Source organism: Staurois parvus, unplaced genomic scaffold, assembly GCF_062004578.1.
Source record: "Staurois parvus isolate SC_StPar_1 unplaced genomic scaffold, SC_StPar_1.0 ptg000355l, whole genome shotgun sequence".
Lineage (NCBI taxonomy): Eukaryota > Metazoa > Chordata > Amphibia > Anura > Ranidae > Staurois > Staurois parvus.
Genome location: NW_028318151.1, coordinates 702,304 through 725,165, shown reverse-complemented (window position 1 = coordinate 725,165; position 22,862 = coordinate 702,304). Strand labels below are relative to the sequence as shown.

At 43.0% G+C, this 22,862-nt stretch overlaps 1 protein-coding gene across 1 annotated transcript in view; it reads left to right on the top strand.

Annotated features, from left to right (window-relative positions):
* PRRC1 (proline rich coiled-coil 1) overlaps positions 1–22,862 on the top strand; it is a 45,228-nt gene that overhangs the window by 3,524 nt on the left and 18,842 nt on the right. Inside the window, exons 2-5 of the mRNA XM_089684762.1 lie at positions 2,336–2,460; positions 3,541–3,939; positions 9,237–9,373; positions 19,057–19,159. Of these exons, the coding sequence (XP_089540888.1) occupies positions 2,352–2,460; positions 3,541–3,939; positions 9,237–9,373; positions 19,057–19,159 (748 nt within the window). The 5' untranslated portion in view covers positions 2,336–2,351. The remainder of the gene's footprint in view (positions 1–2,335; positions 2,461–3,540; positions 3,940–9,236; positions 9,374–19,056; positions 19,160–22,862) is intronic.

Here is a 22,862-nt window from a genome sequence, read left to right as displayed (position 1 = left end):
TCTTCCATGGTACCAGTGTGGATGGAGGAATCTCCACTGCCAGCCATTGTGTTCAGGCAGCCTTTGGCCAGCGAATAAAATATCATTGACAAAGTTTGACTGCATGTAATAGGACAGTGATTTTCCATCTGGCTCAATTGATTTTTAAATTGATTTTTGTCAAGCTAGGTGGTGCTCGCAGGGCCACCCACTACCCACATTTTGGCTCATTCAGCAAGAATCAGCTGAAATGTAAACAGTCTATGGCCAACGTAAAGTAATATTAAAGGCAATTAAAAAAAAATAACAAACATGTCTTTACTTACCTGCTCTGTGCATTGGTTTTGCACAGAGCAGACCCGACTCTCCTCTTCTCAGGTCTGCCGCTGGTGGTCCTGGCCCCTCCCTCCTGCCAAGTGCCTCCAGAGCAAGCGGCTTGCTTTGGGGGAACCCAGTCCGCTGCTCTGCATGTCCATTCAAACACAGAGCTGTGGCTTGGCCTCGCCCCCTCTCCTTATTGGCTCACTGGCTGTGACAGCCAGTGGCTCCCACTGCTGTCTTCAGGCAATGAGGAGGGAGAGTCCTTGTAGAGTTGAGGCTCTCATGCACATTGCTGGATAGTGATGGGGCTTAGGTATTGGGGGGGGGGGGGGGTCGGCTACTGCACACAGAAGGCTTTTTATCTTCATGCATAGAGTACATGAATGTCAAAAACCTTGAGCCTTTACAACCACTTTAAAGTGATATCAGACTCTAGTGTAAAAAAAAATATATTCTACTCAAGTATGTATTCTCAACTCAAAATGTACCTTTTATTTCTATCGGCCTCCTCCAGATCTCCAGAGACCTTTTTCATTTGCTGCTGTGATCTGACTTCCTGTTAGAGGGTGGCTACATTCATTCTCCATGGTCCCACTGAATGAAGGAATGTAGCCACCCTCACTTGCTTGCTCCCAAGATGGATGATGGGATGTGTATTGTGCACAGAGCAGTGCACATGAATACAGCTAATGCCTAGTACACTCTATCAGTTTAGTTTTTTTTCATTTAACCCAGCGAGCAGGCTGAAGGAAAAAAAAAACTGAAGCACTCCTTGAAGAGATCGCTGTACTAACTATCCGATGTGAGTACAGCGATTTCCCTGCTGAGCTATTGTCTGTTGACAGGGGGACTGCCCTCCCACCAAAATACACTGGTCAGTGCTCACAGCCAGTGGATGCCAGCACTGATTGCATGCCGATCACATGCTGGTGTTCCAGCATGCCCGTTTGACAGAAGCCAGGTTCTGTCAGATAGGCTGGTGTACACACAGGCCGAACGTTTCTGTTGAACCGGACGATATTCGGCCCGTGTGTATGGGGCTTTACATGCACTGCTGAGTCCCAGCAAATGAAAGTGAGGGAGAAAAGAAGAGGTTCAGGAGCTCATGGAGGACGTTACAGGGAAGCCTAAAAACACAGCAAGACAGACTACATGAAAAATAGTTTACAGGGCCATTAAGCACTGGAAGTGCAAGGATTATTTTTGGAGAATAATCATGTCTTTTAGTGTCACTTTAACCACTTGAGGACCGCCTGCAATATACTGTGGACAGGCGGCCTGTGTACCTGTACATCGCTGGCCTCTTCTAGGTACAGGGTGTGCACGCACCCCCGCCTGCTGACCTTTGTCAGCAGGTCAAGGCCAATAATTCATGGTCGGGATCTGCTGACTGTCGAGCTGCAGCCCAGAGCTCTGTGTTGACAATCAACACAGGGCTCTGTACAGAGGTAACAACATTTTGTTTCTTCTCCCTACAAGCTTTAGTATCACTTTAAGATTTTGAAAATGATATATTGTTTTTCTTCATTTTTTATGTAACAATATTAGGCTTCATTCAACCTTATGTTGCATTTTTACACAGCACACACCACTGCAATTGTATGATGTGAACAGGGCACATAGAAAACAATTAACGTACCCTTCCATTGAACTTTCTTTGATCTATGCAGGTCAGCACAGCTCAACGTTCATGGTGTGAATGAGCCCTTGCACTGGTGAAAGGTGGTCTGAACAGCAACCTAAAACTTGCTCAGATGGTCAGGTCATTGATACAGTGTGCAAATCTGATGACCCAGCATTCCTGGCAGGGGAGGGTCCTAACCACTGTGCCTCAATAATGGGAGCACTAGATGTTCTACTATATCCAGAGCCCTTCTGAAAAAAGTTTTTTTTTTTTTGTATTTGTTACATTTTTTTCAGTGCTAATCCAGTACTGTAAAAATGATCTGATATTTATGAAAAATGACATCTGCTTAACAGGGATAACTGCTTTTTGTAGTTCTCCCTCCAACCAATATTGCATCTTTTTTTACAGTGCCCTATCACAGAAAATGATGGAAGAGAGTGGCATTGAGACAACACCTCCTAGTACCCCACCCCCCAGTACCTTGGGAACATCGACTGGTGCTGCTGCACCTGTTACCACCCCGGTTCCACCAGGTAGGATTTGTTGCTTGGAAATGTAATTGATTACTCTGGCTGCTCTTGTTGAGAGAGAATTTAAGATGTGAGGGAGACGAGACAAAAATGCTGGTGGGAATGTTTCACTTCAATGTCCTAAAGCATTACAAGCAAAAAAGAAAAACAAAATTAAAGTGTGAGTTAAGTAAAGTGTTAATTTAAACAGCCCAGAGGATTAATGTAAAACATGTTTTAAACAACAGCTGGTAGGTAGTGCCCAAAATTCCAAACTACTACTCAACTGGTATGTTCTTCTTGGCCCCCTCCTTCCCCTGGTGTGCATCAAGAAAATGCAACGATAGAGCTAGTTATGTGCTGTCCCATAGAGGAGAATGTCCAACAAGTCACTTACCCGTCTTATCCATGCAAGGGATGGCTAGAGGATAAGAAGTGTAGCCTAGAGCTTCAAGACAGGCTAGTGGCTGGAAACACATGACTGCTGCAGAAGGCATTTATATGTATTTTTATGCTTCTGAGGACAGATGGGGATTGAGATGTTGCCCTCGTAGAGACATAGATGGCAGTCCGACAGAGACTCTAACTTTTCCAGCTCTATCTGAAAAGAAATTCATTTTGGCTGGAATTGGGCTTTAAAGCAAAACAATTTTTTTATAAAAACACTTGGAAATTGTGGAAATTGTTAGGTGGACATGGTGCATGTATTCATATTTCTTTCAAATTCAAAACTTTTTGTGACCTATTCAGAGGTGATGGTGTAGGCAAAGCAAAGGGACCTGGCAATCTTTATGACCTCTTGGCTTTATTTCTACAAACTGCTCGGCTAGTGGTCATAGGCTTTGCAGGTGTCCCTCTTAATATGGCATGCATAAGGAACAGAGCACATCACCACACAGAACATCATTGGCCCCTCGCAGTCCTGTCCCATTTTCTTTTTTTATCATTTGACTGACAACTGGATTTAGTAAAGGAAGTAACAAGTGGCTTATAGAAGAGTAGGAGATTGACTGTTCTATTACAGGTATATTTTCTTACAGTGTACAAAAGTGTGAAACATGAATGTGTTGAAAATAACAATTTGTTTCTGTTCTTCATTTCCAGTTTTATCGAGTCCTTTGGCTGGTCCATCCTTTCCACCTTCTCAGTCTTTCACTCCTCCTACCTTCTCTTCCCCTCTCCCACCATCCTCTGTTCCTCCAATGAGAACCTCTGCTCCTCTGCCATTTGCAACTCCTCCTCCTGCCCCAGGGGTACTAGCCGCTCCTCTTCACACATCTGCACCTGCAGCGTTCAGCAGTCCTTTGCCGTCATTCTCTTCTCCTGCTTCTTTTCCACCTCCTCCTCTCAGCTCTACCCCGGCTCCAGGCTTAGTGGCACCACCTATGGGTCCTCCTGTCACGGGATTTTCAATGTCTTCTACCTACGATATCACAAAGGGTCATGCTGGACGAGCACCACAAACACCTTTGATGCCAACATATTCTACACCCCCTGTCACAGGTTGTGTTCTTTCACATTTCTTCCTTTCTTCTCCCACAAAATAGGATTCTATATTGTTTCTGATTTATTTTTATCCAAGTAAGAAAACATACTGCTTTGCTGTGAATGTATGGTTTGCTATCAGTAGAATATAAATCTGGCTTATTGTAGACCATGTCACCTTTATCAGAGTGCATGAAATAAGTTATATTCATTTTGTTGTTACGTCTCCCCCAAATACCCACATAATAGCCAATGCTATTTTCTATCATAAGTTTGTATTTATTTGGTTACTGTGGGGCAGCAAAGACAGTTGTTATTTCAGGGACACTGATATGGAACTCCATTTTTTTAACCTAATATATATATTGTAAAATATATAACGCTTAACGCCTGGATAAGATTTTTATTTATATGTACCTGGTTCTGGTTATATTCTGTACATCTTCTGTCTTTGCAAAGAAAATGCAGTTCCTAAAGGACAAATGCACTTACAGTTCAGTTGTCTTTAAAAAAAAAAAAAAGTGTCTTAAAAATCTGCTAGGTTACAAATGGTGTAATAAGGTGTATTTAATTTCCTGGATTGCTGCCTGTGGATTTTTTTGTTTTGTCTTTATTTTTTTTTTTAAACTTCACTGATGCTGGAAAGTGCTCCAACAGTAGGCTAGCAGCTTCTGATACACAGAAGATGTCCCGTGTGCATCGTATCTCTCCTTGTCCATTCACAGAAAGCTTTGTATTCTTTGAACAGATTCACAGAATACAAAGCGTTCTGTGATTGGACAAAAGGATAGGAGAGCATAGAGAAATGACAGGACAGCTGCTCTGTTGGTAGTCTGTTGAAAGCATTGGGATTATGGAGAAGGCTATACTTCCCAGCATCAGTGGAGTTATAAATTGTAAAGATCTAGGAAATGAAATACCCTCATTGCATGTTGCTGTTTGTAGCCCAGTACATTTTTAAAACTTTTTTTTTCTTGGAGTTCTTCTTTTTAAAAAAGTTAGTCAACAATGATAGTTTGAAGATGAAAAAAGTAATGGTAAAGGCAATAAATAAATAAAAAACATGTTTTACTTATCTGCTCTGTGCAGAGGTTTTGCACAGGGCAGCCCTGATCCCCCTGGTCTCGGGTCCCCCGCTAGCGCTCAATGGTCCTCCCTTCTGTTGAATGCCCCCAGAGCAAGCCACTTGCTGTGGAGGCACCCATGCAGGCTCGCTCCCGAGCCGCTGCTCTGCGTGTTCATTCCTCGTTCGTTCATTCCCGGTCTCTCCTCATTAGCTCACTGGCTATGATTGACAGCAGTTGGAGTCAGTGGTTCCCAGAGAGTCCCCAGAGAGCTGAGGCTCTCGTGCACGTCGCTGGATTGTGATGGGACTCAGGTAAGTATTAGGGGGGCTGGGGAGCAGCTGCACACTTTTTTTTCTTTTTTTTTTTTTTTTTTTTTTTTTTTTTTTTGTTTTTTTGTTTTTTTGTTTTACCTTCATGCGTAGAGTTCATGAGGCTTTGTTCACACCATAAGTGCAGAAAAACTGATGGTAACTGACACGCAAATTTCACTTGCAGAGACATCAGTTTTTTCATGCACGCTTCAATGTGTTTTATACACGTTGCAGATTCCTGCACAGAAAAAATCCACGTGTGATACTAGTGTTGTGGTGTGAACAGGACACATAGAGAACAATTGATTTCTTTGTGGCCTTGCAGAACTTGTGCATAAAAACTGATTGTCTGTCAGTGATTTCCTTTTGCAGTTTTAAGTAGGGATGTGCCGATATTGAGTATTTTCATGAGTACTCGTCAAAATGATCCCGATACCCAAAACCAATACTTTGCTTTGCAATTTGCATCCATACAAAACTAATTGGTGCAAATCACCCTGCAAAGAATGCCATACGATTCGAACAGGAATGTGGTGCTATTCCTGTCCAAATCGCATGTGGTTTCCCTAGCGCTCCTTTGTGAACCCAGGCTTGTCATATCCTGAGTTCACACGGGAGCTGTGCAGGATACCTCCCTGCACAGATCTCATGCAGTCACACAACTAAAAGCCGCTTCACAGGTCTGGGGATTCGAACCCCCCCCCCCCGGCTTTCTCTCCTCTCCTTGCAGTGGGCTAGACATCTTCTGATTGGGCTGCACCATCACAATGCTGACCAATCAGAAGCGGTCTAGCCTGTACTGTCATCCCTGCAAGGAGAGGAGAGAGAGCCACGGGGATTTCTAATCCACAGACGTGAAGTGGCTTTTAGTTGTCTGACTGCATGGGATCTGTGCAGGGAGAGTTTCCACACAGTTCCTGTGTGAACTCTGGATATGACAAGTCTGGGTTCACACAGGAGCGGTGGGGAGAACTTCATGTGATTCGAACAGGAACGGCACTGCATTCCTGTTCAAAATCGCATGATATTCTTTGCAGTGCGATTTGCACCCATTTTGTATCTGTGCATGTTATTGGCGGCGAGTACTTGACCAAAAGTATCGGTACTCATACTTACCGATAAGATTTTAAAAATGGTTTTCGGTGCATCTAGTTTTATGAGCTCATCTACAATTGTGTTGTCTATTCTAGGTGGATTGCTTTTTACAGAGTGGCAAGGGGGTGGCGATACTGCCACCTCCTGAATTGCCTGTGGGGTTTTTTTCTTCCCTCAGCCAAATAGGCTTTTTCAATAGAAATACTGTACCACAAATGCAGCTTAGTATTTGGCTTGCGGTTTAGTGTGGCCAGATACACTTGAGGGAGGGGGGGGGGGGTTTGTTGCTCTGTGGCACAAAGCTTTGCATTTGTGTACCCCTGTAGCAGCTTAAGAGGAGAGTAAAAATGCAGCTCGACCACCTGTTTTAGCCCCCCCCACCGCAAGTGTAAAACTAGGCCTAAGTGTCACTCTTCATGGATGAAGTATGGCGGTGTGTAAGGTTCTCAGGTATTTTTCACTAAGCAGGCTCATTCGTGCAGTTTAGGAACCAAGTCTCACTCTTCTAGGTAAAGCTAGTTAGCATGAAGTAAATGAATAAATAAAAATTGGCACACAAGGCCTACACAGCTCCAGGTGTGTCCACCCTATACACTCCACTGTATCACTCATGTGCTCTTCAAATATGGCAAACAGCAGTATGAGCTCTTATGAATTTCAAGCTGCTCAAAGAGTAAAATACTCTTCTTGAAAGCACTGGGAGCAGTGAAAAATACTTTTGTCTGCTACATGTAAATAAAGGGGGTTTGCTGTATCCTAGTCAGGGCCGGCACTACCACTAGGCAAACTAGGCAGCCTCCTAGGGTGCAGCCACGGCCACTGGAAATTAGCATGACACAGATCATTTGTCGGTTGGTTCTGATCCAGCTCCGGTGGCGATGATGAGATAACCCAGTAGTTAGTCCTGGGCGTGTTCAGGTCCTCCGGCCATGTGACATCAAGGGGTAAGCATTCTCTCGCCGTGTATTGTACAATTGGAGAGGGCACGTCTTGGCTCTGTGGCTCCTCCCTTGAGCTCTCTGTCACTGTCGGTTCATCCTCCAAAAACAGAGCCGATGGCTGGTAGTGGCCTATTTCCGCTCAGCAATGATCGACAGCCTGAGTGCCATTCAGCCACAACCCAGCGTCCCTCCCCGCACTTAACCTGATATGCCGAGGCTCCGGCCCCATCTCTTACAGCTGGGCTTCTGCTGACGAGAGCTGCACAGGGCATGAGCCAGCTCAACTTCCTGACAGCCTAGCCCCTCCTCCTGCAGTGCCAGGATCCCTCTGTGTGCAGTGCTGCTTACAGGGCCCAGGGCGGGTGCAGAATAGTCTAGCACCAGCCATGATCCCAGTCATGTGAAAAGAGGTAATGGCAATAATCCTTGTTGGGAAATTGTTTCACTTATTATTTGCACTAGGCCTGTATTCTGTAAAGCAGTGTGTTTCATAAATGTGTGTGATAATAAGCGAATTCCCACAAGGCATAGCATCAGGTGCTGTCAGAAGGCAGACACCAAACAATTCTGGTCATGCTGAAAGTACACAATTATTATGGAACCAGATTGCATCACAGCCTATTCAAAACAAAGCAGAGATGTATTTGTATCAATATACAGTATTTTCTGGCGTATAAGACTACTTTTTATACTTAAAAATATATCCCAAAAATTGGGGGTCGTCTTATACGCGGGGTATAAAATGTGAACCTTAAGTTTGTTTGGGTCAAGCTGGCTGGAAGTGTGGTAATACTGTACATACAGTATACCGTGCTGAGCCAAACTGGCTCAAAACAAATGTCCCTATGACAGATTAATCTGTCAGCCCGCTGGATGTGCGGTATATACAGTATACTGCGCTGAGCCAAGCGGTTTCAAAACGTACCGGTACGTCCCTACTGTAATCAGCCCGCTGGATGCGTGTATGTACGGTAGCTGCGGCTACATACAGTATCCACTGGGCCAATCGCAGCGAGTGATGTATTCTACTAATGAATACAAAGCCTGCTCGGAGTCAGAGAGGTGGGCTGATGATGTCACAACCTCAGCCAATCCGAGCAGGCTTTGTATTCATTAGAATACATCGCTCGCCGTGATTGGCCCAGCGTATACTGTATGTAGCCGTAGCTACTGTACATACACGCATCCAGCGGGCTGATTACAGTAGGGACGTACTGGTACGTTTTGAAACAGCTTGGCTCAGTATACTGTATATACCACACATCCAGCGGGCTGACAGATTAATCTGTCATAGGGACATTTGTTTTGAGCCAGCTTGGCTCAGCGTGGTGTACTGTATGTACATTACTGCACATCCAGCGGGCTGTATATATACTGTATGTAGCCGAAGCTACCGTATTACCACACATCCAGCGGTAACCATCTGATTTGGAATTTGATCCATATGGTGACCGTCTTACAAATGTATCACAAGATGTCATTCATGAATTTATGATGTCAGAGGATGAACATGAGGATTTTGAAGGATTTTAAGTACCGGTAAGTCATAACGATTTCAATAAAAAAAATCTTATGTTTTTAAATGGTGTTGCCTTGGAAGGGGGGTAGTCTTATACGGCGAGTATAGCTCAAAACGTATGTTTTAACTGGAAAATTAGAAGGTCGTCTTATAAACCCAGTCGCCTTATACGCCGGAAAATATGGGTAGTTATAGAAATATTGGTGTATGATCTGGACAAGGAAACAAACACATTCAGTACATTTCTGCAATACATGCTACTTTCCCTGTTTTGGCTTTTGCAAAAATACATATTGATCCTGCCAAAAATAGGTTGCCTTCTAATTTCTGGTTGAGCTGACAACTTGTTGCTTGTTTCTAATATGTTTTCTCTGTATTGTAGTTCTGCCAAATACTGTTACACAACATGCTGCTAGTACTTCAGGATCATCCATTACCTTTCCCGAGGAGCCTGAAGATCCCCGGGTGCATGCCGTACACAATGAAGGACCTACTGGAGGGATATGGGGCTTTATTAAGGTGAGAAATGATACTGAATTTAAAAAATCTTTCTTTTGTTTTCTAGAACACAGTAGCACAGTTACAAATATATAAATGTACTTTTTGTGTGTGGCTTGCTTGTGAAATTCAAAGTAGGGGGAAGAATATTCAATAAGTCCCCATGGTGCAGAGGAAATATATATATATATATATATATATATATATACACACTGCCTTGAAAAAGTATTCATATCCCTTGAAATTGTCCATATTTTGTCATGTGCCAACCATAAATGTAAATGTATTTTATTGGTATTTTATGTGATAGACCAACACAAATTAGCACATAATTATGAAGAGGAAGGAAAATGATAAATGCTTTTTCAAATTTTTTACAATTAAATATCTGGAAAATGTGGCGTGCATTTATATTCAGCCCCCTAACTAAAATCTAGTGGAACCAGTTGCCTTCAGAAGTCACCTAACTGGTAAACAGAGTCCACCTGTGTGTAATTTAATCTCAGTATAAATACAGCTGTTCTGTGAAGCCCTCAGAGGTTTGTTAGAGAACATTCGTGAACAAACAACATCATGAAGGCCAAGGAACACACCAGACAGGTGAGGGATAAAGTTGTGGAGAAGTTTAAAGCAGGGTTAGGTTATAAAAAAAAATATACCAAGCTTTGAACATCTCACAGAGCACTGTTCAATCCATCATCCAAAAATGGAAAGAGTATGGCACAACTGCAGACCTACCGAGACATGGCTGTCCACCTAAACTGACAGGCCACGCAAGGAGAGCATTAATCAGAGAAGTAGCCAAGAGGCCCATGGTAACTTTGGAGGAGCTGCAGAGATCCATAGCTCAGGTGGGAGAATCAGTCCACAGGACAACGATTAGTCATGCACTCCACAAGTCTGGCTTTTATGGAAGATTGACAAGAGAAAGCCATTGTTGAAAGAAAGCCATAAGCAGTCCCATTTGCAATTTGTGAGAAGCCATGTGGGGGGACACAGCAAACATGTGGAAGAAGGTGCTCTGGTCAGATGAGACCAAAAATGAACTTTTCAGCCTAAAAGCAAAACACTATGTGTGGCGGAAAACTAACACTGCACATCACCCTGAACACACCATCCCCACCGTGAAACATGGTGGTGGAGCATCATGTTCATGTTCTGGGGATGTTTTTCAGAGAAGGTGGTCAGAGTTGATGGGAAGATGGATGGAGACATACAGGGCAATCTAAGAAGAAAACCTGTTAGAGTCTGCAAAAGACTTGAGACTGGTGCGGAGGTTCACCTTCCAGCAGGACAACGACCTTAAACATGCAGCCAGAGCTACAATGGAATGGTTTTGATCAAAGCACATTTATGTGTTAGAATGGCCCAGTCAAAGTCCAGACCTAAATCTAATTGAGAATCTGTGGCAAGACTTGAAAATTGCTGTTCACACTCTCCATCCAATCTGACAGAGCTTGAGCTATTTTGCAAAGAAGAATGGGCAAAATTTTCACTCTCTAGATGTGCAAAGCTGGTAGAGACATCCTCAAAAAAGACTTGCAGCTGTTATTGCAGCAAAAGGTGGTTCTACAAAGTATTGACTCAGGGTGGCTGAATACAAATGCAGCTGTAATTGCATTTTTTTTTTCAATTATTTTATATATTTTTTTTAATTTTATGTGTTTACCATTTATTTCAAAGGATATGTTTAACACCTATTAACACACACAAAATATGTAAGTGGCAATCTATTCTGCTGTAATGCAGAGGCTGTGCTCCTTTCCACTTTATGTTTTACATTGAAGTTGGACTGAAATTAATGGACAAACTTAATCTGGATTTTATATATAGTAAATGCAGAATAGGAGCACCTTAGTTGGGATCCTGAAACTGCAATCTGTACCAAATTTGATTTTTGTGAAGCACACAGATTTTACTATGAGAGAAACACTTGCCTGACACACCAAAAATCACACTTTTCTCCCCTATTTCTGTGATACAATCTGTACATATTGTCATTTCTTTGCTCTGCTCTAGCCCTGCCCATGTGATGCATGGGGTTTAGCCAGGAAGGGCGTTTATTGATACTGATCTTGGCTAAACATGTATAGGAATTAGTGACCAATTTACTATCCAATGCTGCTTGGCACCTGCTCTATTTCCTAGACATCTTATCCTGTGCTTACCATGCTGCCTGAGGAAGTGGTTTCCAGCAGAAGCTAGGTGACCACTCTGCACTTTGTAAAGCTGAGACCAATGCTAAGGGGAATATTTACAAAGCAATGAATGTGACTGTGGCCAGAAATTCACTTTTGGTGAATCACTATCTTTCAAAACACATGCACCTGACAAATTCACTTGTAGTAAATGTTTGGTGGATATTATAAATTGCCCCTATGATTTTGCTGTATGTAATTTTGCTTTAAGTGGTTATATGTTTAAGGCTGTATGTAACCCACGGTTTTCGATGCACAATGAGAGAAAAAAAAATTGTTTGCTGGCTCTGTCCTAAAATAAGGAATAAAGTCCTTATTTTTTTTGTTATGTAATGCAGGTAAGAAGTGGAGAACAGCGTCTTTTTTAAGAAGGTTCTACTATGCTACCCAACTCTAATCAAAGCTAAAATATTGTCGGGCATAGTTTAAACACTCCTAGTCCTAAAGGAACAATCAAGCAGATGGGTAGGGCATGTTTGTTTTAACCGCTTCCTGACCGCCCTATAGCAGAAATACTGATTTGCGCTCCTGCGGTTTTCACAGGCCGGTGGTGGGCGCTCGTGGGTGCCGTGATTTGATCCTCGAGGGAGCAATCATTCCATTTAGGCCAGTGATGGTCAGCCTAATTCGGATGATCGATCCCTGTCCTATCAGGGATCTTCCTGTACCTGTGTTTACAGTTACACAGGTACAGGAAATGATGACATATTCTCTCTCTGGGCACATTCCGTCCTAGAGAGAGAAGATTTAAGACGCACAGTGAGTAAAAGCAGCGCACTTACTTCTGAACACTTTAGGAAGCATTTAACCCCCCCGTTAACCCCTTCACTGCCCTGTCACCAGTGTCATTAGTACAGTGTACAGATTTTTTGCTGATCACTGTATTCGTGTCACCGGCGAATTCAGATAGCGTTAGCATCAGTTAGCCCTCCCCTCCCAGATAGCGTCACATTGCCCGTTTGTACACCAGTAATCACATTTAAAGCCTTGATTGCCAGGAACACGCTCATACACAATAAACGTCCATTGCTAGTATAATGTCTGAATGGATCAATATCTTTGATCAAATCAGCACTATACCAGCGTCCACATTAGTATAGGGTCCCCAAAAACACAGCGTTATCGGGATCAGCCCTGGAACCTGCCAGCACCTGTGTTTAGCCCCTATGCTTACCAGTCAGTAGATCACTGTCACTTGATACATTGCACACAAAACCGCAGTGTTCGCAGAATCGGGCCTGATCTCTGTTAGCACTTACTATTACATTTTTTTTGTAGCGGTTCAAGCAGTCCCTGACAGCCAGGTGCTCTTTTTCCCGTGAGTCACACTAGATACCTATAAATTTAGTGGACAAAATGTCAATGGAAAGGTACACTAGTGAAGAGGCCTATAGCAGTGGTTCTCAACCTTCCTAATGCCGTGACCCTTTAATACAGTTCCTCATGTTGTGGTGACCCCCAACCATAAAATTATTTACCCAGTAATTATAATTCATGAGTGTCGTTTTACCTCCCATACTGCTGCTTTCAGCACAGTAGCTGCTTTTAACAGAGTAGCTGCTTTCAACACAGCAGCTGCTATCTACACAGTAACTGCTCTTTACACATCGGAAATATGTGTTTTCTGATGGTCTTAGGGGACCCCTGTGAAAGGGTCATTCGACCCCCAAAAGGGTCGCGACCCACAGGTTGAGAACCACTGGCCTATAGGATTCTGAGCATGTCAGGTGAGAACAAAGGGGAAGACTCCCTTACACAGGCCTCAGAATACGAACCTGTAGACAGCAGTGGCAGCCTGACAGCTCAAACGATGGAGAAGAGGTCCTGCTAAGATCAAGCGTACCCGACCCCATTCCCAGATTGCTGAGATGTTCCAAACGCATGATGACTCTCACATGCAACAGAGTGCCAGCACTAGTGCGGCTCTACCTTTTGGTGAACTGGCGAGCACCAGCAGTCTAGTACATCCTGGTCTTTCACATACCAGCACTGCAGTATCACTTGGTGACGTGGCGAGTCCCTTAAGTGCAGTACAAGCTGGTGCGGTGGCGAACACAAGTAGTGTCCCGCAGCCACCAAGAATTTGCACACAGGCCTGTAGAGCCCCTAGTATTCTTCCGGATGTGCTTGCAATTCCCGATTGGCGGACCACAAATTCTTCAGCACCCATACTTCCCCCATTCACTGCCCAACCCGGAATTCAGGTGGAAACAGCAAATTTAAATATTCCCCCTTGATTTTTTGGAGCTGTTTTTTCACAAAAGATCTGTATGCATTGATTGTGGATCAAAGCAATTTATATTCACAACAATTTATCACTGCCAACCCAGATTCAAACCTTGCCAGACCATTCGCATGGAAACCCATTACGGTTTCCGAATTTAAAGTTGTTTTGGGCCTAACCCTCAACATGGGCATTACTAAAAAAAATTAATTGCGGTTGTTTTTGTCCACAGACCCAATTCATCATACGCCCGCGTTCTCTGTTGCCATGGCCAGGCATAGATATGAGAGTATAATGTGTTTTATGCATTTCAACGACAACACACTGTCGTCCTCGGAATTTGACCGGCTCCACAAAATTTAGCCCCTCGTAAATCACCTTAACCAAAAATTTGCAGATGTCTATACTCCCCAGCAAAACATCTGCTGATGAGTCCCTCATTAATTTTTCTGGCCACCTTGCATTCAAACAATTTCTTCCCAGCAAGCGTGCAGATATGGGGTCAAGATGTAGAAGACCTGTGAGAGGGCAACAGGCTATACATATATGTTTCGGATTTACGAGTGAAAAGATAGTCACCTGGAGCCCCCCGGATGCATGGGGAGCAGTGGCAAGATAGTTTGGGACTTGGTGTCATCCTTTTTCCATATGGGGTACCACTTTTACGTGGACAATTTTTATTCAAGTCTTCTATTATTTAGACATTTGTACGATCTTGGAAATGGCACATGTGGCACCGTGCAATCTAATGGCCGGGGCTTCCCCCAACAGCTTGTAAATACCCATCTTAGAAATGGGGAAAAAGCCTGCTTGAGAAATGAGGAATTGCTCACAGTAAAGTGGAAGGACAAATGGGATGTTTTCGTCCTGTTTTCCATTCACACAGACACGACCATCCAAATTGCCACGGCTGCTGGTGTTATTGTGAAGCCCCTCTGTGTATAACTTTAACATGGGAGAGGTGGACTTTAATGAGAAGATGATGAAGCTGTACTCCGTTTCCAGAAAAGCCAGATGCTGGTACAAAAAAAGTGTTTGTTTATTTCAGCTGGCTCTATATAATGCTTTTGTGCTTTACAAAGCAACTGGACGAAGTGGATCCTTCCTAAAATTCCAGGAAGAGATCATCACGGCCCTTTTGTATCCAGAAGGTGCTGTGGCCCAAACCCCCAATACAGATGCATGAGAGGCATTTTCCCGATGCCCTTCATGGTACCCCAACCCAAAGGACACCCCAAAAAAGATGTCTGTAGCAGACATTGAATTAGGAGTGACACCCGCTTTTTTTTTTTTTTTTGTCCCTCCTTTCCTGGCCAACCTAGTCTCTGCCTCAAGGGCTGCTCCCGTCGCTACCACACACTAGTGGAGTATTAGTATAGGGTACAGCACGACACAGTTAAGTCACATATTTACACAGGGTCTGGAAAGATGTTGGGTAGTCAGGAAACTGACTATCGCATTTGGAGAGACCCTACAATCTGGTTTAAAAAAAATTAATAAAAAGTATAAATCCCCCCCCAAAAATTAAACATTTTAAAAACCAAACATATTTAGTTTTTTTTGTTGTCGTTTCTGTTCTACTGTTACAATTTTACGGTTTTATTGTGATCCATTGCTGTTTTCTTTGCAGGAATGCCATTCAGCTGTAGCACCGACTTGTTTAACAGAAACAGGAGCTTGCACTCAGAATATACATAAGTCAGTGTGGGCAGTGCTGTTGGAAGATATTTTTCATCCGCAGTTAAAAAAAAAAGAGCATATATGCCGAAGCATGGGGGCCAGGGGTGGCCAGTGTGTGGATGGCATGGCACCTATGCTTCTTCATATATATTTTATAATATTTGTTGGCACATTTCATGTGTGCCCACCATTAGATGTGGGTGTATGCAGGGAGGTATATTCTAATGGTGGGCAAACCAAACACTTTTTCTGGCAGAGATTTCTTCGGGGGAATCTGAGAATGCAGCTGGTGTTTCTGCCAGCTGACTATAGAGCTGATTGGAAAACGGAATGGTGCCAATCATCTCTGTAGTCTTAAGAAATCAGAAGCTACGAGCATTTCATCACTTCAGTTTCATAGGATATAAACAGCGCTGTTTGTAAATTGGGAAAGCATCTGATCACACCGATCTTGGTGAGATTAGATAATGTAAGGGCAGTGGAGATATCTAGAGTCTGATAGACCCCAGATTTAAAAACAAAAAGAATAGAACCATGCCCATTGACGTTATAGGGGATATTGGTGATAGCATTAAAAGTGATAAAAAAAAAAATCAAAGGGACAGTGTAAAAATAATGAAAAAAAATCAAATTGGCTTAAAAAAAAAAGAGCACCCTCACCCCACCGTGCGCACACCAGCGTGCTCGAGCATTGACCCCGTGCCAGTATCTAAACAGCAGTTGCACCATGCATGTGAAGTATTGCCGCGAACTTCAGATCAAGACAGTAACTCTAGCACTAGACCACCTCTGTAAATCAAAAATGGTAGCTTGTAAAGTGTTGCCTATGGATATTAAAAATGTATGCAGTTTGCCGCCATTGCACGGGGCATATTTTACCAAATAATTGGCCAATATATTGTGTTTTTGTGCATTAAAAGTAAAAAAAAGTATTTTTTTTTCAAAAAATTTGCATTTGAAAAATGTGAAAAAAAATTGAAGCATCCACCATTTTATTCACTAGGGTGTCTGCTTTAAAAATATATATATTATTTGCGGGTTCAAAGTAATTTCCTAGCAAAAAATACAGATTTTTGTTTTTTTTCATGTGAACAAAAAGTGTTAGGTGGTTAGAAGAGAGAGTGGCATAAACTTCTAATGCAGGGCATAAAATGCTCCCACCCTCCTTTTTAGAAAAGTAGACACCCCAAGGGGTCATTTGGGTGAAGGGGGTTGGTGCTATCCTGGCATTTCAGGGCCTCCGAATCTGATAGGAAGTGAAATGAGGAAGTTAAGCACCTTCAGGCTTTCAAAGTGGTCATTGGATTTCAGGCTCCTGTATGTGGCTAGGCTCCCAAAAAGTCTCTCACGTGGTATCCCCATACTCAGTAGAAGTAGCAGAATGTATTTTGGGGTGTAATTCCACATATACCCATGGCTTGTGTGAGCAATATATCATTTAAGTGAGAAATTTGTGTAAAAAAATAAAAATGTTGGTTATTTTTCAAAAACGTATGGGAAAAAAAATAAATCTTCCATGGACTCAATATGCCTCTTAGCAGATAGGTTAGGGTGTCTACTTTCTGAAAAGGGGTCATTTGGGGGTGTTTGTACTGTCCTGGTATTTTAGCACCTCAAGAAATGTGATGGGCAGTCAGAAAGTAAAAGCTGTATAAATTCCATTATCTTTTCCATAGTTTGTAGATGCTATAACTTTCACACAGCGCAAAATATAGACATATTGGGATTTTTTTTTACCAAAAACATGTAGCAGAATACATTTTGGCCTTAATTTATGGCAAAATTTTAGTTTTTTTGGATATTTTTTATGACCGAAATGAGAAGATATAATTTTTTTTTTTTTTTTTAATTTTCGGTATTTTTTTTTTTTTATAGCGCGAAAAATAAAAAGTGCACAGGTGGTCAAATACCACCGAAAGGAAGCTCTATTTGTGTGAAAAAAGGAAACAAATTTTATTTTATGAACATATTGCATGACTGTGCAATTGGCAGTTAAACTAGTGCAGCACTGTATAATAAAAATTGGCGTAAATTGCAGTATCTATACCATAATTTGTAGACGCTATAACTTTCACACAAAGCAATCAATATACACTTATTGAGATTTTTTTTTACCAATACGTAGCAGAATATGTTTTAGCCTAAATTTATGACTAACTTGGAGTTTACTACCGTATTTGCCGGCGTATAAGACGACTTTTCAACCCCTGAAAATCTTCTGAAAAGTCGGGGGTCGTCTTATACGCCGGTATACGGCGAGCCGGTGTGTCAGGGCGGCACTTTTTCCAGGGGCGGTGTCCTCCAACGGACACTAAGTACAGGGGTGGGCAGAGGGGCTGCTGTACCTTACCTGGCTCCGGTCCCGGTCCCACGATGATCCGGTCCAGGAAGCGCGGCTACTCCTTTCAGTTCGGCCGCTCGGCTCCGCCTCCTCACCGGTGATTGGGTGCCAGCGCACACAGGCGACCAGTCACCGGCGAGGAGGCGGAGCCGAACGGCCCCACGAAAATCAAGCTGCCGAACTGAAAGAAGGAGCAGCCGCTCCTCTCCCCCACTGACACCAATGATGGGGCACTATTCCTCCTCCCCACTGACACCAATGATGGGGCACTATTCCTCCTCCCCACTGACACCAATGATGGGGCACTATTCCTCCTCCCCACTGACACCAATGATGGGGCACTATTCCTCCCCCACTGACACCAATGATGGGGCACTATTCCTCCCCCACTGACACCAATGATGGGACACTATTCCTCCCCCACTGACACCAATGATGGGGCACTATTCCTCCCCCACTGACACCAATGATGGGGCACTTTTCTCCCCACTGATACCAATGATGGGGCACTATTCTCCCCACTGACACCAATGATGGGGCACTATTAGTGTCAGTGGGAGGAGTAGTGCCTCATCATTGGTATCAGTGGGAGGAATCATGCCCCATCATTGGTGTCAGTGGGAGGAATAGCACCCCATCATTGGTGTCAGTGGGAGGAATAGCACCCCATGGTAGAATACCATACTGAAATACCATACCATATTGAAATCAAATCTGATGTTTTTTCATTTTTATTTGGTGTGCGTTGGAAGAGGGGTAGTCTTATACGGCGAGTATAGCTCAAACCCTATATTTTAACAGGAAAAGTAGGGGGTCGTCTTATATGCCCAGTCGTCTTATACGCCGGCAAATACGGTATATATATTTTTCATAGCCATAAGTAAAATATATTGGGGTTTATTTTCAAAATTTTTAGTCTTTTTTTTGTTTATAGCGCAAAAAATAAAAAGCACACAGGTGATCAAATACCACTGAAAGAAAGCTCTATTTGTGTGAAAAAAAAGTAAATTTTGTTTGGGTACAGCATTGCATAACCGAGCAATTACCAGTTGAAATAATGCAGCGTTGAATAGCAAAAAAAGCCCTGGTCAGGAAGGTGGGTAAATCCTCAAGGGGGCAAGTGGTTACATTTTAGATTGGTTATGTCTTTATTTCACTAATATGCGTTGTTTTCTTTGCATTGGCTTTATTTATAGCCATGTTTTGCCATTTTTGTACATCTCTAGCAAAGTGTTCTAATATGTTTTTGTGATCACTATAGGGAGTGGCTGGCAATCCCATGGTGAAGTCTGTGCTGGATAAAACCAAACATTCAGTGGAGAGTGTGATCACCACCCTGGACCCTGGCATGGCTCCATATATCCGTAAGTGAAGACATGCAGAAAATACAGATGCATGCAATGTTGTAAGTGTTCTCAGCACACAGCTTGGAAATGCTGTTTCGTAATTCAGTGCAGTTTAGAAAAAGTAGGCCTTAATATTTTAATGGCTCGTTCATTCCTGGTACAATGAATAATAGGAATTAGAGACATGAAATTGATTGTAAATGCTCTTTAAAAATAAAAAGCCAGCATGTTTATACTTAACTGCTCTGTGCAATGAAATTGCACAGAATAGCTCAACCCCACGAACCTCCTCTTCTTGGGTTCTCCACTGGTTCTCCTGGCCCCTCTTTTCCGCCAAGCCACTTTATATGGGGGTACTTGTGTGGACTTGCTCTCAAACCTGGCTGTTTGCGCTATTGACAGACTTGGCCCTGCTTCCTCATCGTGGGCTTTGATTGACAGCAGCAGCGACAAGGAACCTGCTGCCTCAAAAAAGCCAGAGAGACCAGGAAGTTAAGAGAGAGAAGAGCTGCAGAGGGGAACAGCGCTGGATAGAATGAGGGCTCAGGTAAGTAAAAGAAGGATGAGGGGAGATACTGATGCTTAAAATTTTTTTTTTCTTTTTTTTTTTTTTTACCTTAATGCAAGGAATGCATTAAGGTAAAAAATGTTTAGGCTTTATAACCACTTGAATCATCATTTTCTATCATCTCATTTATTTTTTCTGAATGGTGTAAAATATAATGATGAATGAATCCTTTTAATACATGTAAAATTTGTCGAAAGACCAATTGTATTTTAAAATTGGAGATTGTTGTGCACCAGGTGCTCGCAGCATGAGGTCATGAGTGAAGTGGCTAACCTCAGATGATTCACAGAGATGAAACAAATTCATCTACATAAGTTTTACCCATTTATCTGCCGCCCTCTCATTACAGCCTCACAGATCACAGGATTTTTATTAGCTCCAGAAAGCAAGTGGTGGACACTTGATGTCGCGCTGCACAGCGTACAGCAGGTAGCTGGGTGTAATCTGAGACCTGAGCGGAGTGGAAGGACAAATCCCTCTCAATGCAACCTAATAGGGAAGTGGGGGGGGGGGGGGGGGCACTAAGACACATCTACCTTGTGTGCGTTTGGGGATGGACCATCAGCAATGGGGGTTAGTAGAAGGTCCATGTGGAGGTGGTGTCCACGTCCATCTTTAATGGGGGGCTTGTAGTAGTATGGACTTGTCAGAGGAGGCAGCCGTCTGTAAGAGCTTGTAGATACTCCTAATGCAGGTAGAGAAGAGAGACCGCAGTGCCACTCTAAGTGTGGAAGGTTAAAATCAGGCAGACTTAATGGTAAAATTGCACTCACATAGGTAGGTAACAGGTAGTCATGTCAAGGGATGGAGGTCCAGTGGGAGCATCAGGTCCTTTTGGCCATGCTCTGTGTGTTTTCCCGCCGCTCCGGTGGTGTCCAGGGTGCAGGGAGTAGCCGAGGGACCCAAGGAGGCTCGCAGGGATGATGTCATCGCCATCTTGGAAACCCGGTCCATGTGGAGACATCATCCCTGCGAGCCTCCCTGCGCCCCTCTGCTACTCCCAGAGCCCTGGACACCACTGGAGCGGTGGGAAAACACGCAGAGTGTGGCCAAAAGACCTGATGCTCTCCCACTGGACCTCCATCACTTGACATGCCTACCTATTACCTACCTATGTGAGTGCAATTTTACCATTAAATCTGTCTGATTTTAACCTTCTGCACTTAGAGTGGCGCTGCTGTCTCTCTTCTCTGCCTAATAGGGAAGGCTCAGTCACCTTCTGTGTGCTGGAGGGGGGCTCGGGCTGTCTCCTGAGATTCTGATCGACAGACTTGAGTGGAGCAGTGAAGCACTGTGATAGTGCAGTGCTGAAAAACAGGTGCAGGTGCTTGTTTTCTATATGGTTATTGTGACTGCCCCAATCAACGTGTCTTTGCTAATCATACACAGGAACAGTGTTTAACCAATAGGCCTTATTTTCACAGACTAATATTTTTTTGTTTGTTTTTTTTTTTTTAATACACAGGGGATGGGCGTGTTTTTTTTATAAAGATTAGGTAAAGAGAAGTAAAACTGCTGGTCACAGCTAATAAAATAAACACAGTACATATTTCATCATATTGAAGGCTAAAAATGTAAAATGCAAAACTTGCTTAACTAATGATTGTGGGCAATAGTTGTAGTTTTTTTTATACACTCCAGTATTTAGAACGTAGTGTGTTAGATGCTAAGTAATAACCCAAGTGTTACATCTTGTGGCTGATGATAGTCCTGTTTATGCACAAAAGGACTGCTGTTACAAATACTGGCATTAGAGGGCAGTGCTGCTGAGCTGATTGAGTCTGTACAGTGCACTTTGTTAACCACTTGCCCTCCAGAGGATCCCCCCCCCCCCTTCCTGACCAGGCCATTTATTGCTTTATGGCGCTGCATTACTTTAACTGACAATTGCGTGGTCATGCAGCGCTACGCCCAAATTAAATGTATGTATTTTTTTTTTCCCAATGAACTGAGCTTTCTTCGGTGGTATTTGATCGCCTGTACGTTTTTTTTTTTTGTTTTGTTTTTTTTTTTTTTTTGTGCTGTAAAAAAAAAAAACAACAATTTTGAGAAAAAAAACAACATTTTTGAATATTTGCCATTACTATAAAAATGTCCAGTAAAAACATTTTTAAATTCTAATTTTGTCCTAAATTTAGGCCAAAATGTATTCTGCGAGATGTCTTTGCTAAAAAAAAAAATCCTAATCCGTGTAAATTGATTGGTTTACGGAAAAGGTATAGCGTTTACAAATGGCGGTATAGATACTGGAATTTTGCTTTGTTTTACTAATAATGGTGGCGATCATTGACTTATAGCGGGACTGCGGTGGGCATTCTGTCATTGGGGGAACTGACTTGGTGTCACTGACATCCCCAGTGACACCAATACAGTGATCAGTGCTTTAAAAAAAAAAGCACTGACACTGTACTAATGGCACTGGGCAGAAAGGGGTTAACATGAGGGGCGATCAAAGGGTTAGCTGTGTGCAGGGAGTGTTTTACTGGGGGCCGTGTGTTGGTTCTTCACTGCAAGCACACTGCTTTGGATGGCTGTGCACAGCCATCCAGAGCAGTGTGACCGAGCCGATAGGGAGGAGGACTGTTAGTAAACAAAGCAGCCCTCCTCCCCTTCGTAGATCCTCGGTAATCACCGGACGCCGGCGGGTAACCCCCAGCCGGGACCTGGTGATTGACAGTTGCGAATGGCGGCGTGGGTAGGGCGCTCCTGGCTCGTGCGCTCCCCCTACTCGGAAATGCAAAATCACGTGTATATACAGGATTTTGCGCACTGCTGCCGCACTGTAGCAGTTTATCTGCTATAGGGCAGCGGGGGTGTGGTTAAGAATAACTACCACCAAAACAAAGAAAATACTTTTCATGTTCAGATAGAATTCTGGTTGGGAATTACGTGTCTATTTTAACCAATTAATTACCGGTGCTTTCACCCCCTTCCTGTCCAGGCCAATTTTCAGCTTTCATTGCTGTCACACTTTGACAATTGTGTGGTCATGCAACACTATCCATATGAAATTTTTTTTAATTTTTTTGAGACCGATGGAGCTTTTTTTTTTTTTTTTTTTTAGTGGTATTTAATTACCACTAGCTCTTTTTTATTTTTTGCTAAACAAATGGGGAAAAAAACCCCAAATATTTGAAAAAAGTGATGAAAGAA